At 31.2% G+C, this 13727-nt stretch overlaps 2 protein-coding genes across 4 annotated transcripts; one reads left to right on the top strand and one right to left on the bottom strand.

The window, feature by feature from the left end:
- Positions 1–4183: 4183 nt before the first annotated feature.
- Positions 4184–6523, top strand: LOC108859984 (uncharacterized). The gene is made up of 7 exons (XM_018633887.2): positions 4184–4405; positions 4546–4784; positions 4884–5234; positions 5316–5505; positions 5580–5644; positions 5726–5936; positions 6023–6523. The coding sequence occupies exons 1-7, from the start codon at positions 4292–4294 to the stop codon at positions 6368–6370; spliced, it is 1518 nt and encodes a 505-aa protein (XP_018489389.1). The 5' UTR covers positions 4184–4291; the 3' UTR covers positions 6371–6523.
- On the bottom strand, positions 6436–8114 carry LOC108859989 (uncharacterized). Of its 3 annotated transcripts, none has more exons than XM_018633895.2 (5): positions 7882–8114; positions 7475–7773; positions 7158–7253; positions 6999–7058; positions 6436–6894 (listed from the first exon to the last, which is right to left on the bottom strand). In XM_018633895.2, the coding sequence occupies exons 1-5, from the start codon at positions 7988–7990 to the stop codon at positions 6700–6702; spliced, it is 759 nt and encodes a 252-aa protein (XP_018489397.1). In that variant the 5' UTR covers positions 7991–8114; the 3' UTR covers positions 6436–6699. The 3 variants fall into 3 exon arrangements, with proteins under 3 accessions (XP_018489397.1, XP_018489396.1, XP_018489394.1); XM_018633894.2 differs by having other exon boundaries at positions 7475–7815; positions 7882–8113; XM_018633892.2 differs by having other exon boundaries at positions 7475–8114.
- Between the last annotated feature and the right edge of the window lie 5613 nt (positions 8115–13727).

Raw genomic sequence — 13727 nt, 5'->3', positions numbered from 1 at the left:
CACTGGAAGCATTCCTTTTTCTCCGCACTGGAACCAAATTCTACCATGAGGCCACACATGAACATGACCACCATGAGGAAAGTAGATCGTACATCTAGAGTTCTTAAGCAAGACACGAACTGGAGGATGATAGGGATCCGTGACATGGACTTGATCAGCATCTAGAATAATCAACATCTTGGGGGTCTTAGGGCGAAATGTACGAATGTGAAACGTTACCCCTGTAGGAGGATCCTAGTTCGGAAACCTAAATTCGAATATACCATCACCATCATAACATGGTGGAAAAAATCATAATTCTCTTTCATATAATACATTTTCCTTTATTTTTAGTAATTTCTCAAATAATATTAAGGTATATAAAAATTCTAGGAAGGTATATATTAATATCTATATATCTTTGTAGAGTCAAAATAAAAACAAACTGATGTATTAATAAAAAAAGAGTTAGTTCCGAATCGAGCGGGAAACAGTATATTCAATCAAAGCAGAGATAATCGAAGGCTTCATCGTAAGGAAAGTAGAAAGCAAAAAGTTTGGCAGAAGGAAAAGATAAACACAGCAACAAAGCCGACGAGTCCGGTTGCTCGTCTAGCCACTTCATCATCTTTTTGTACTGGGCTGAAGGTGGTTCGGTTCTATATGGCCCGTTAAATCCAATACATGGTCAATAGGATACACACCCAGATAATTTCCTCCTCAAAAAAATTGTTCAGCAGCGTAAAATTCGACGTCTGAGAATAAATTGACTAAAATACCCTTTTTTTTTGTAATCGCTGGCTAATATTGACAATTGGCTTTGTAGTAGAGTTTGTTGAATACACCCAGTGGAATAACCTTAGTAGAAACTTTGTTCAAGAAAATCCGAATCGATAACTCTTTCTCACCGGAGCTCAAGTCGAATTCAGATGGACTCTGGGAGATAACATAGAAATCCCAAGTAAGCTCATGGACAAGGCTATGCAATGCAATGAACACATTTGCATTGTTTTAATGATTTTGATCAAATGCACAAAAATCTTTAGATACCAACTATTTTTTCTTCTTGTGGTTGTCGATGAAATTATCTTGGTTGTATTGTATCCTACCAATATATCTCTCTTTGTATCTTTCAAGATGAATATCTAATCTATTAATTTAGGGATTATCTACTGTTTGAAGTTTTCATTTAAATTTTGGACTCTTTCATAGTTGTTGCTAGAATATATTAGACCTCCTATACAATGTAACCTACCAACTTAAATTAAACCAAATTTTAACCTAACATAGATTAGTTAAACCTAACCAGTAACACTTTTATAATATTTTTGGTTAATCTCTTAATATAATTAGATCATATAAAACTGAACCACTCTTAAATCAACGAGTTCCATATCATTCCATTCCAGACATAAGAGAAAAAATATCCGACTCATTTACAACGTAAGCATACAAAGACCGTGTATGCTTATGCTCATTGATCTTCCAAAAACCAAATAATTGTGGCATAGACCAACATAGGCTCATGTTCGTATCACTAACTTTACTTCCATATATTTACTCTTCACCTACATCATATCACAACATACACAGTTATGCAAGAACATGATTTTTTTTGTTCAAACAACCAAATAATAGTGGCATATGGTCAGTAGATTTTTTAAATATGTTTTTTATATATTACATTTTACGAGACTATATGTATAAGTTTTTTTTTTTGAAAAAAGACATAACTATGTGTATAAGTTAAAAGGTAAAAGGTGTGACAAGGCAAATTATTATACTAAAAATGAAAGAAGATTAAATACAAATTAATAACAAGTACAACACAAATTATAACACTATTAAATTCTATATATATTTAATAAAATATTATATATATGTCTAATATGTATATATATATAAATGTTACACAAAATATATATAATATTATATACACATATTATATATACCATATATTATTAATTGAAATTTGACAAATCAATTTCCGCCCTTTAGGGCGGGTCCTAATCTAGTAATACATTCGACAAGAAAGTAATAATAACACAAATACTACATGTGACATATTTGTTAGATGTTTTTATAGACCTAAATTCACATTTATTTTCCAATATAATCATAACTAGATCATGACCCGCGCGACTGTGCGGATTTTATTTTTGTTTTAACAAATAACATATATTCTATAGTAGTCAATACAATTTAGAGTTTGTCTATTTCACATAATGTAGTTTTATATAATTTCGAGTTTGTCCAAAACGTATTGTTTAAAAACAATGAAAACTGTTTTTTTGTATTAATAGTTTTTCATTGGTGTATTAAAGATATAATTATATGGTGCAAACGTTAATATAATATTAACCAATACGATTTGGATTAAAATAACAGTGTATTACAGATGTATTGCGGATCAAACTAATCTAATAGTAACCAATATGATTTGGACTAACATAATAGTGTATTATAGATATAGACATAAGATGGAGACACTAATCTAATATTAACCAATACGATTTAGACGAACAAAACTGAAATCTTCATTATAATTTTAATAAAATAGTTATTAATTATTATAAGATAGATAAACAGAAAATTTAATGGAAAAAAATAGTAAGAAAGATTAAACGTGCGGATACATAAATGTTTTATGTTTAGTAAAATAATTTAAATGAATCTGTATTAATCCAAAAACAATTATAGATTCAAATTTTTATTAGAAGAATAGTATTTTGAATGTGTATGCAAAAAATTCAATAAATTAAAAATGACAATGTGTTTTTTTTTAGAAAGTTAAGTGCAATAAAAATATACAATCTTTTTTTTGTTTTATATTTATTGACAAAATAACTATTATGCCCAAGAAAGAAAAATTTCATTATAAATGTCCATGTCCATATAGAATTAATAAACCTATTAGTAACAACAAATTATCCAGGAAAGAGAGAAAAAAATAGCTACATCTTATTTTCCTTTTCTTTAATTTATTTTTAGGCTAGTAGACTCATAATTGATTTTCTAAGTTAAAATTGATGTTTCTGTTATTGAAATCCCATAATACGTCAAGTTACCTATTAAGTTAGATATACATAAATACAAAATCCCATGAAACCGAGATTTTTGGTATAGTAGATTAATCTTGGAGAAAGGGGGTTTTCCATATTTACGATATTTCAAATCTATAAATTTGATTGTGAATATTTGATTGCCACCGAGATTTTAGGTATAGTAAACTCTTAATCGATTTTTTAAAAGTTTGAATTGATGTTTCTATTATTGAAATAAGAATATATTTTTAACTTGGTGAAGGGATTTTCCCATAATTGATTATTTTTAAAGAATAAATTGATGTTTCTATTTAGTGTATATTCATTATTTGAGCATCAAGAAAAAAAATATTATGATATCTTTAGTATTGAGTTTCAACAAAAAGTACTGATGTGGTTGAAACATGTTGTTAAATTATTTGGTTAATTCAATCCATTGGTTTGGGAGATAATTGGATCAAGATAGTTAAAACTGGGCAATGACATGTTTTGGACTCGTTTATATTTTTAATAACATGTGTAACATTTATTTTTATTTCTATTTATTTATATATTTATTTTTAAGAATTCAGATTCGTGTAATATTTATATTGGAGACATTTGTTGTATTCATTTGACTATAATAAAAGAGAGGGGTTGATATATTTGTACTATTATATAATATATACGGTGGTGTTAAATGATAGTCAAATGATTTAGATATTTTGTAAATAATTTGTGGTGGAGTTAAATTATAGTCAAATGATTTACGTTCATATGAAAGTTCGATGGAGTTAATGTTAAATGAAAGAATAGATAAAAAGAGGTGATGTTAAATGATAATTACGGTAGAGTTAAATGATAGGATAATATTAATTACGGTGGAGTTAAATGATAGGTGCTTGATATTAAACTTTCTAAAGAAATATTGATATTAAACTCTCTAAAGAAATATTTAAATGAAAGGTTAGACTAAGAATAATAATGTGATGTCTAACTTTAAAATCCACCTACAAGAAGTTACAATGTTTCTATTTTAATAGGATAGATTCTCTTGAATATGATACATTTTCCTATATTTTTAATAATTTCTAAAATAATATTAATGTATATAAATTCTACGAAGATATATATATATATATATATCTTGTAGAGTCAAAATAGCAACAAACTGTATTAGTAACAAGAAAAAAAAAGTTAGTTCCGAATCAAGGGGAACTGTATATTGCAGAGATAAACGAAAAGTACAAAACTAAAAGTTTGCGAGAAGAAGAAGAAGAGGATAAACAATGGGTGTTCGTCTTCGACTCCCTCAGAAAACCTCACCACGATCACCTTCTTATCTCCTTCTATGCCTTCTTGCACTCTCCTTCTTCTCCTTCACCGCTCTTCTTCTCTATAAGGTGATAATTCTCTTTTTCTAATTGTTTTCTCCGTGATCGATGGATCTGACTGAAGCTGAATTATAATTGTTTGTTTTTCTCTGCAAAACACGTTGATTTATAGAAATGTTTTGGTCTCATTGAGTGATTTCGTCGAACAGGTAGACGACTTTATTGCTCAGACAAAAACTCTCGCCGGACATAACTTGGAACCCACTCCGTGGCACATCTTCCCGCGCAAATCATTCAGCGAAGCCTCGAGACGCTCTCAGGCTTACCGGATTCTCCAATGCTCCTACTTCTCCTGTCCCTACAGACCTGTTATCGAACCAAAGAGTCTCCTGTCGGATTCCTTGTCGGGTCGGCAAACCCAGCAAACCCAATGCCCAGACGTTTTCAGGTTTGTGGGTTTTTTGAAACGAGTCAGAAAGTATCAAACTTTCTTTATTTGGAGTAATAATAAACCATTGATGTCAATTTTGATTTGGTGAAAAGCCAGATGGATTCAACGGGACCTAGAGCCATGGGGAGAGACAGGGGTGACTAAGGAGCACGTGGAGAAGGCGAAAGAGAATGCTGCCTTTAGAGTGGTGATACTCTCTGGGAAGCTATACGTCGATCTCTACTACGCGTGTGTGCAGAGCAGAATGATGTTCACTGTTTGGGGGTTTCTGCAGCTACTCAACAAGTATCCTGGGATGGTTCCTGATGTTGACATGATGTTTGATTGCATGGATAAACCCATCATCAACAGGACTGAGCCTCAGTCTTTCCCAGCTCCGCTTTTTCGGTATTGCACCAATGAAGCTCATTTGGACATTCCTTTTCCTGATTGGTCCTTTTGGGGGTGGTAAGTATCTCTTCCTTGGTTTACGTGTCTTTTTGTTGTTTAACTCAACTCTTGTCTGAGTCTTGAGTGTTGTGATGGAAGGTCGGAGACGAATCTAAGGCCGTGGGATGAAGAGTTTGGGGATATAAAGCAAGGGTCTAAGAGAAGTAGCTGGGGCAGCAAGCAACCTAGAGCTTACTGGAAAGGGAATCCGGATGTTGTATCGCCTATAAGAATGGAGCTGATGAAATGCAATCATTCAAGGTTATGGGGAGCACAGATTATGCGCCAGGTTTTACTTCACTAAACCCTAGTCAGATAGTTCAGTCTAGAGGCAGTGATGCTGATGTGTGTGTTTAAATACAGAACTGGGCAGAAGAGGCAAAAGGTGGGTTTGAACAGTCCAAGCTCTCCAACCAATGTAATCACAGGTAAGTCCTTACTTCTATCAAAGATTCAAAATGGAGGATATGAGAATAATCTAATATGGTTGGGATTGCTTGTATTATAAGGTACAAGATATATGCTGAGGGTTACGCGTGGTCAGTTTCTCTAAAGTATATCATGTCATGTGGCTCCATGACACTCATAATCTCACCAGAGTATGAAGATTTCTTCAGCAGAGGCCTCCTTCCCAAGGAAAACTACTGGCCCGTCTCTACCACTGATCTATGTCGGTCCATTAAATTCGCTGTGGACTGGGGCAATGCCAACCCTGCTGATGTATGATCTCCACATTTCTCTCATCGGTGTATATCAGATTATTTACATATTCATGTTTCCTAAGGCGTAGTTTCCTCTTTTGACAGGCTGAAGCAATAGGAAAAAGGGGACAGAGTTACATGGAAAGCATTAGCATGAACCGGGTGTATGACTACATGTTCCATCTCATCACTGAGTACTCAAAGCTTCAGAAGTTTAAACCAGAGAAGCCGTATTCTGCTAAAGAGGTTTGTGAAGGATCACTGCTTTGCTTCGCAGAGCAAAAAGAGAGGGACCTACTCGAAAAATCCAGAGCTGTACCGTCTCTGGACCGACCTTGTACACTTCCAGACGCGGATAGGAATATACTCGAGAGGTTGATCCAACAGAAGAAAAAAACAATCGAAGACGTTAAAAACATGGAGATAACAAGAACAGAGAGGGGTTCTAGATAAATTGACTTTTTTGGGACATAAATTTTTGGTTGTCTTTTTTTTTCATCATCAGCTTTAGCATGGGATAACACTTGATTATGACTTGATTTGTAGAATAAGGTAACCATAATCTTACAGAGTAATGTTTGGAATCAGAGACCAAGATACTGATCAGTCATGCCCTGAACTTCCAAAGTAACAAAATTAAAGAAAATAAAATACAAATTTTATCCTCAACTGAAGAGCAGCTACTGAAAGAAATACAGTCAATCACGTATATACTCAACTTGCTACCATCGATTATTCAAAATATGGACCGATCAAAAACCAAAAAAATGAAAAACAAGACCTCACTCAGGTGTGTTGTCATCATACTCATCATCATCGTCAACCACTTCATACTCGAAATCTTGGTCTCTGTTCTCCATGGTTTTCCCAAATGTAAAAGCCTTGGTACCCATTGTTGTGAAAGGCATCAGTCCAAATGCACGGGCCGTCTTGATCTCTCTAGCAATTTTCCTTTGTGCCTTGGCACTGATGCCAGTCTGTCCAAGAAAATAGATTTTAAAAGAAGAAAATAGATTATTAAAACATCAACAAGTAATCATATAAACAAAGTCAGATTAAGGCGAGAAACATTCAGTCTGACCTGCTTTCTCTTGACGAGAATCCCAGCTTCGGTGATGAACTGTGCAAGAAACCGAACATTCTGGTCCAACAAAAACATGTTCCATCGGATGAGTACAAAAACAACCAACAAAGCTTCACTTCACTGCTTCTGAAACATATGTAAACTAAGCAAACTCACCCTGAAATCAGCTTTCTTGAGAACATCTTCGGTAGTTAACATCTCGGCCTTGTTATTCAGCCTAGGTTTTTGCATCTGCCTTCTATAGTTTATATCCTGTAAAACAGAACAAAACACACGTTCTGTTCAATCATCCATGTAAATACAAAGCACAACACCATACATGAGACTACACATTCAATTTACAATGTTCAAACTTTAAAGAGATAAAAGACCCTGACTTTAGAGTACAAATCCAATCCTAATCCTAATAACACTCTCGGAATCAAAATCATTAAGACAAGGCATCAAAGGAGTTGTAAGAAAAAAAAACATACTCTAGGGAAGTGATTAACATCGGGCCTAAACGAGTAACCATCCTTCACGCCGCCTTCGTCATCATCCACGTTGTAAATCAACGCAGCTTTCTTCAATTTACCATCGACGCCATCGGACGAAGGCTCGAAAGTCTCGTCTCTGTTCACGGAACCTCGGGAGGATGAGAATCTCGAACCGTTTCTCTGTGGTGGTCTACTTAACCCTGTGTAGTCTCGTTTATCCTTCTCGGCCTTGCCAAGATGCTGGAAGAAGCCGCTGGTATCGTTGTCTGTTTGTCCACCACCAAACATCCAATCGTCTGATGATGATGAGTCGAAAGGAGATCGGTTCTTGATTGGATCTGATTCGTTTCGAATTGGATTTAATGTAAGTGCGAGGGAAATGTGGATGGAGAGATTGGGTTTACCTTGATTAGGGTTGTTGGTTGAAAGGCTTCTGGATACGAAAGGACGACATGGTCTGAGGGAAGAAGCTACGTCGTTTATGGAACGAATAGCGGAATGGGCGAGTTTCATCTTCTTCTTCTTCCAAAGTTAGGGTTTATCGAATTACAGTCGTCCGATTTGAGGTTTTGGCAAAGAGGAGGAGTGGAGTGGAGTGTCGCCTGAAGGAGGACACGAAGATGACGTAAGAGAAAGAGATCACGTTTCAATCAAAAGAATTATTGGGCTTAGAAAGGCCTCCCTTATTTTATACTTGTAGTCCAGGCCCATATCTTTTTTATATAGCCTTGAAGCAACTGCCCTAAAATTACAAAGTCATGCCATTCGTTAATGTTAGTTTAATAAAACAAATATTTAAAAAATTAATATTGCCTAAAACACTCTAATTCAATAAAAGAACACTAGATGATAATCCGCGCTATGTAAAGATAAATTTATAAAAATAATTATATTTGATGATTATAAACTCTATTATACATTTTTGAATTTTAATAATAATTAATAAATATATACACACCGAAAATTATCCAGGATAAATGTTGTATATAAAAATTATTTTATGTACTAGTATTTATTTTACATTCTTTTACATAATTTAATAGCAAATATATTTAATAATTGAGAAATATTAAATATTAAGTATATATAATAAAATTCGTACAAACACAAAAATCAGATAAAATCACTCTTGTTTATTTACTACCATTTTATGGCAAGTAAATCTAAATAATCATATTTATCTATTTTGTATATAACTAAATTTAAATGATACTAACATAGACATATAGTATATTTTAGTATAGTTATCTATTAAATGAGACCTTTATAATCATGATTTTAATTATGATGATTTGTATTTTTTAATATTCTTTTAAATAATTGATAACTAAATTTTCAATGTGTGAATTTTAGTAAGTTTATAATTTATTAATTTCTTGAAAATTCATTAAAAATTTTGAAATTAAAATATTTATGTATTCTTATATGGTATATATATATTATTTTAAATATCCATTAAATGAGACGTTTTACTCATATGGTTTTAAGATCATGTGTATCTTTTTAAATAAAAATGTTAAACCATTGATTATAAATGTTTTAACATAAAAAATTAGCACTTTTAGTAATTTAATAGTCATTTTTAAATTCAAAATATAACATATATGAAAAAATCTAAATTATAATTTTATAGTTAATTTGATTGTTTAATTATTTTTAATAATATAATATTTTTTTAAAAATGATGGAGGAGACAAATTTTTTATCAAATCTTTATTATTAAAATAATTAATTGCCGTATATATTAATTAGTTACATTTGATAATTTTGTATCTTTTATTTAAGGAAAGAAAAGAAAATATTAATTGTATATTTTTAATTAATTTTATGATTAGTTTAATGCAAATATATTATATATTTAGATGGATTAACATTTTTTTTTAAGGATTCTGAGAATTATTCTGGTGATAACACGTGGCTAGATTCAAAGGTTGTAATGCTCCTCAAATTAATATTCAAGGGATTCCTAAATAGTAGCTAATCGATTTATTCACGGTCTTAAAATCCAAACAGATATATTTATTAATTAAACAAATGATTAACAATTAAATCACGATGACATGTGCATATATAAGAAAATAATACATCATTTTCAATAGAGAATAGGTTCTACATTTGTGTGCTTAAGCAAAACGTTTATAAATAAACGGGTGTATATTTTTTACATGGTATAACTAATTGCATCATGAAAGCCAAATTCATATTTGCTCAAATCATAGTCATCTTAATCTATTAAAACATGAAAACATTTAGTAATTACCCCCAAAATTTTCTTAAATAAGTAGAAGTGATTGCCACTGGTATTATAATTGAGTTCCATTACGAAATCCATTTAGTTGTATGAGTATCTGTTTTTTTTTCGAGTATCTGTATTATGTCAATATCATATCAAAAACAAACCCATATGAATGACAATTTAACACTATATAGCACATAAAAATAATTTTGTATACAATTTTGAGAAAGTAAAAAACTAGATAAAATATATTAAGCCCACAAAAGTATGCAAAACATATACAGTATTGAACTTATGAATCACGTGAATACAAATAAAAAAATTACAGAATGTACATTATTATTCTCAAAAATATGTGCTTTGAATACACAGATCGAAATGTAAATTTAGTTATAAACATTAGTTTGTTATAAAAGTAAATTATTATGCACATTTTATATATACAATTATATATATAACTGCTGATTTTATGTGTTTATAAGAAAATTAGAGACACTTTTTTCTTATTTTACCTATTTAGGAATATATAAAGTTTTGCTTAAGTACAATATATATATATATATAAATTTTAATTTATTAGTTTTACTGTGCAGTTTCTAAAATAATTATCATCAGTGATATTTATTTAATTCAAATATTTATAATTAACGTTATTAAATATATATATATATATATACATACAAAATATCTTTAAAATACAAAAAGTTAGTTTTGTGGAACAAAAAGAATCTTTTAGAAAATTACTTTCAGGAATAGAGGGAATATATCTTCTAACAAGTGGCTCATCTGTTTCTAAGAAAAATACAAACTAATTAAAATATTTATTCTGAGAAATCCATGTACTCTCTATGAGTGTTGATGCTCTTAAAACCTTCACTAGAAAACAAATTTTCTAAAAAGGTAGGTCACAACGCACACTCGACCAATAAACACAGAGGCCTTGTTTATGTAGTTGTGATTAGGTTAGACGACAATGATCTTTCTCTATCTACTAAACATTTATAATCATTTTATATAAAATTTCAAGATAGATTTCCTTATTTCAATTCTTTTCTGCTCCCTCCGTTTCAGATTAGTTGTCGTTCTAAAGAAAAAATTTCGTTTCAAAATAAGTGTCGTTTTTGAATTTCAATGCAAAACTTATTAATAAGATTCTTCTATCTATTTTTCTATTGATTAAAATATGGTTAGGTGTATATGTAATTGTATTTTTATCTTGGAAATATATAAAATTACATGTTTTATTAATATGTGTACATATGTCTAGATTGACAATTAAAATGAAATGGAGGAATTAAAATGAAACGGAGGGAGTATAATTTTTTGTTTTGTTTTGTTTTACATAAACTATGACAGAAGTAATGAAAATGCCACTTAAGGACATAAGTAATGAAAATCACATTGTGGATTACGATGTTGGAATTCAATAATTTCCACTATCAATCTGATGGTTGACCAGTGTTAACATCTTAATTAGCAAGGACTTAAAAGTGAATTAAAATAAGCACGCAAAAACATTTGAAACAACTATGAGCTGACATAAATGTCACATCAAACATGAATATGATTATCTAAATGACCAATAGGTGCCAGTGAGCCATGATAATTAGATAACAATAGATCATGACTTTGATTAACCACATATTATAATCCAGAGATAAGATAGACTTGCGTATTAGAAAAGCATTACAATAGAAGATAAATATTGGAATGGGTTCAATCAAATGCTTTCTAATCAATTATCAAAAGGATTCCATTTGAAAAATAGGAGTGCATCTGATATCCAGATCCGTGTGACGGATCCATGTTTTTGTTATCTTTTTCTAGATTCGGGATTTTTGGAAGTCGGATATCATTCTAAAAGTTGCAATATTTGGCGAATATCTAGATCTGGATTTAGATCCTCAAAATAAATAAAATAATATTAAAATATTAACAATAATTTTTTAAAATGTATATAATGTTTTAACTATTTCTATATATGCTATTACAAATTTATATAAGAATATATACTATTATAAAATAAAAATATGATAAATAAAATTATTTTTAATATATAAATATTATTATTTAAAAATAATTGTCAATAAAGATAAAAATCAAGATAATCGGATCCAAATCCAATTTTGATGGATCCATCATTTTTCTATTTGGATCCGGATCTGACCTCTCCGGATTAAATTTTTCTGAACGAATTCAGATCAAATTTCGAATCAAATCTGGATCTCGGATGATAACCGGCTTGAATGAAAAGTATGATGCTTGTGTATATAATGTATGCAAAGAGAAAATAAAATTTAAAATAGCGCATGACAGAAAAAAGTTGGGTTCTCAGAAGGCTTATGTCCCAAAAGGCTAAAACCAAATTAAAGTGATAAAGAAAAGAAGTCAAGATCAAATACCTTTTGGTTGGTAGGTATCATCATCCAACATGAGAAGGGGTGAGTCGGTGTGTTGAGACTTGAGAGTCTCTGTCCACTTGGTTGGTTTTAACGCTTTGCTCTCTGTAGACTTATCTTCTTCTCTCCACCGAGGACTAGTCCTCTAGAGTTCACATGTAATTTTTTCACGTGTTGCAATTTTAGTGGCTGATATAGTAACATTATAAGTTATGAAGTCCCACTGATCGAATAGTGACAGTTGGTTCCGGCAAGAGTGTCGTTAGCTTCCTTTGTAGTATTTAGACGGCATTTCTTACTGTGTTCTCGACACAGAGGATCATGGATGAAGGGTTCACGTTAATCATCGGTTTTAATTCTGTGTTTAAGACGTTCTGTTCAGTGCTCACTATTATAACGGGACTAACAAAATATGAGAATAAACTAACTTTTGTACGACAATGTTTGTAACTAATTCAGGCTACATTTGTATAATTATTTTTATGGTTTGATCGTTCAGATACCACATCTACCTCCCAATTATTTGAATTGCACAAGTGTCATACTCTTAGTTAGGGGCTTGGCGCAACAACTAGTAAATCAACTTTTAAGAACTGATTTTGGAAAAAGAGAAAGACACCATTCTATATATATGTCGTCGTGCTTTGTTTTGCATATCCTCTGTAAGTATATTAATTGGTATATATTATAGTGGCGTATACAAATATTAGTATATAGAATAGAAGTGAAAAAAGAAAAAAAAATGTTGAATGCTTATTAAAGATATGTTTGATGTCGTCATATTTCGTACTTCCTTGTCGACGCTTATTTGGCATGAGTCCAATAATTTATAAGAAAAATGTTATGCCATAACGCGTAAATGCATGGGTTAAACATCGTAGTGTGGGTGGTGTTCATTACAATGGATGCATGATTCTTCGAAATGTCTTTTCAATTAGTTTTCACTATAATCTTCATGGTAATTCAAACCTTACTTACATTTTTATTGTTTATTTTCCAGCAGGCGTAACAAAATATAAAGATCGAGAGTAAAAGGATGTGCAATGTGCAAAGGAAAGTGAAAACAATTGTAACAAAAACATCTTTATTGAATGACAGTGACGCAAAAGAAGCATATAAAATTTGGGCCCCTAACCACTTATGCATTTCCTCTTTATCTTGTGACATTCACGGTTCACCTAATCTTTCATAAAGTTTTAGTCAATTGTCTACTACCACTCGATACTTTTTTATTTTACTTCTATAATTAAGTTGACTTTCTTGGTTAATCCCAATCTCTATCTGGATCATAAAACCAATTATCTTTGTAAACCAAATGCAAGAAGACAGGGTGCAAAAAGTAGAGAGATGTGACTCTGTCGTGTTGCAAGACCATGATGAATAACTTACATAAGCTACGATGAGAAATCATATATTCTTTGTAGAGTTTAAACATACTGTATATGAGTATTCAATATCCATGTTATGTACGTTGGCCATTACTCATTATATAATTTGTATACGAGCTATTCACGAATGTAGGTTAAAATATCAGGAAATTCTGGAGAGGATTAATCAATTATATTAAAATTGGCATGTATTGGAAAAAAGAAGAAGATATGCATATATATAGAAA

Source organism: Raphanus sativus, chromosome 5, assembly GCF_000801105.2.
Source record: "Raphanus sativus cultivar WK10039 chromosome 5, ASM80110v3, whole genome shotgun sequence".
Classification (NCBI taxonomy): domain Eukaryota; kingdom Viridiplantae; phylum Streptophyta; class Magnoliopsida; order Brassicales; family Brassicaceae; genus Raphanus; species Raphanus sativus.
This window is presented reverse-complemented; position numbering and strand designations above follow the sequence as displayed.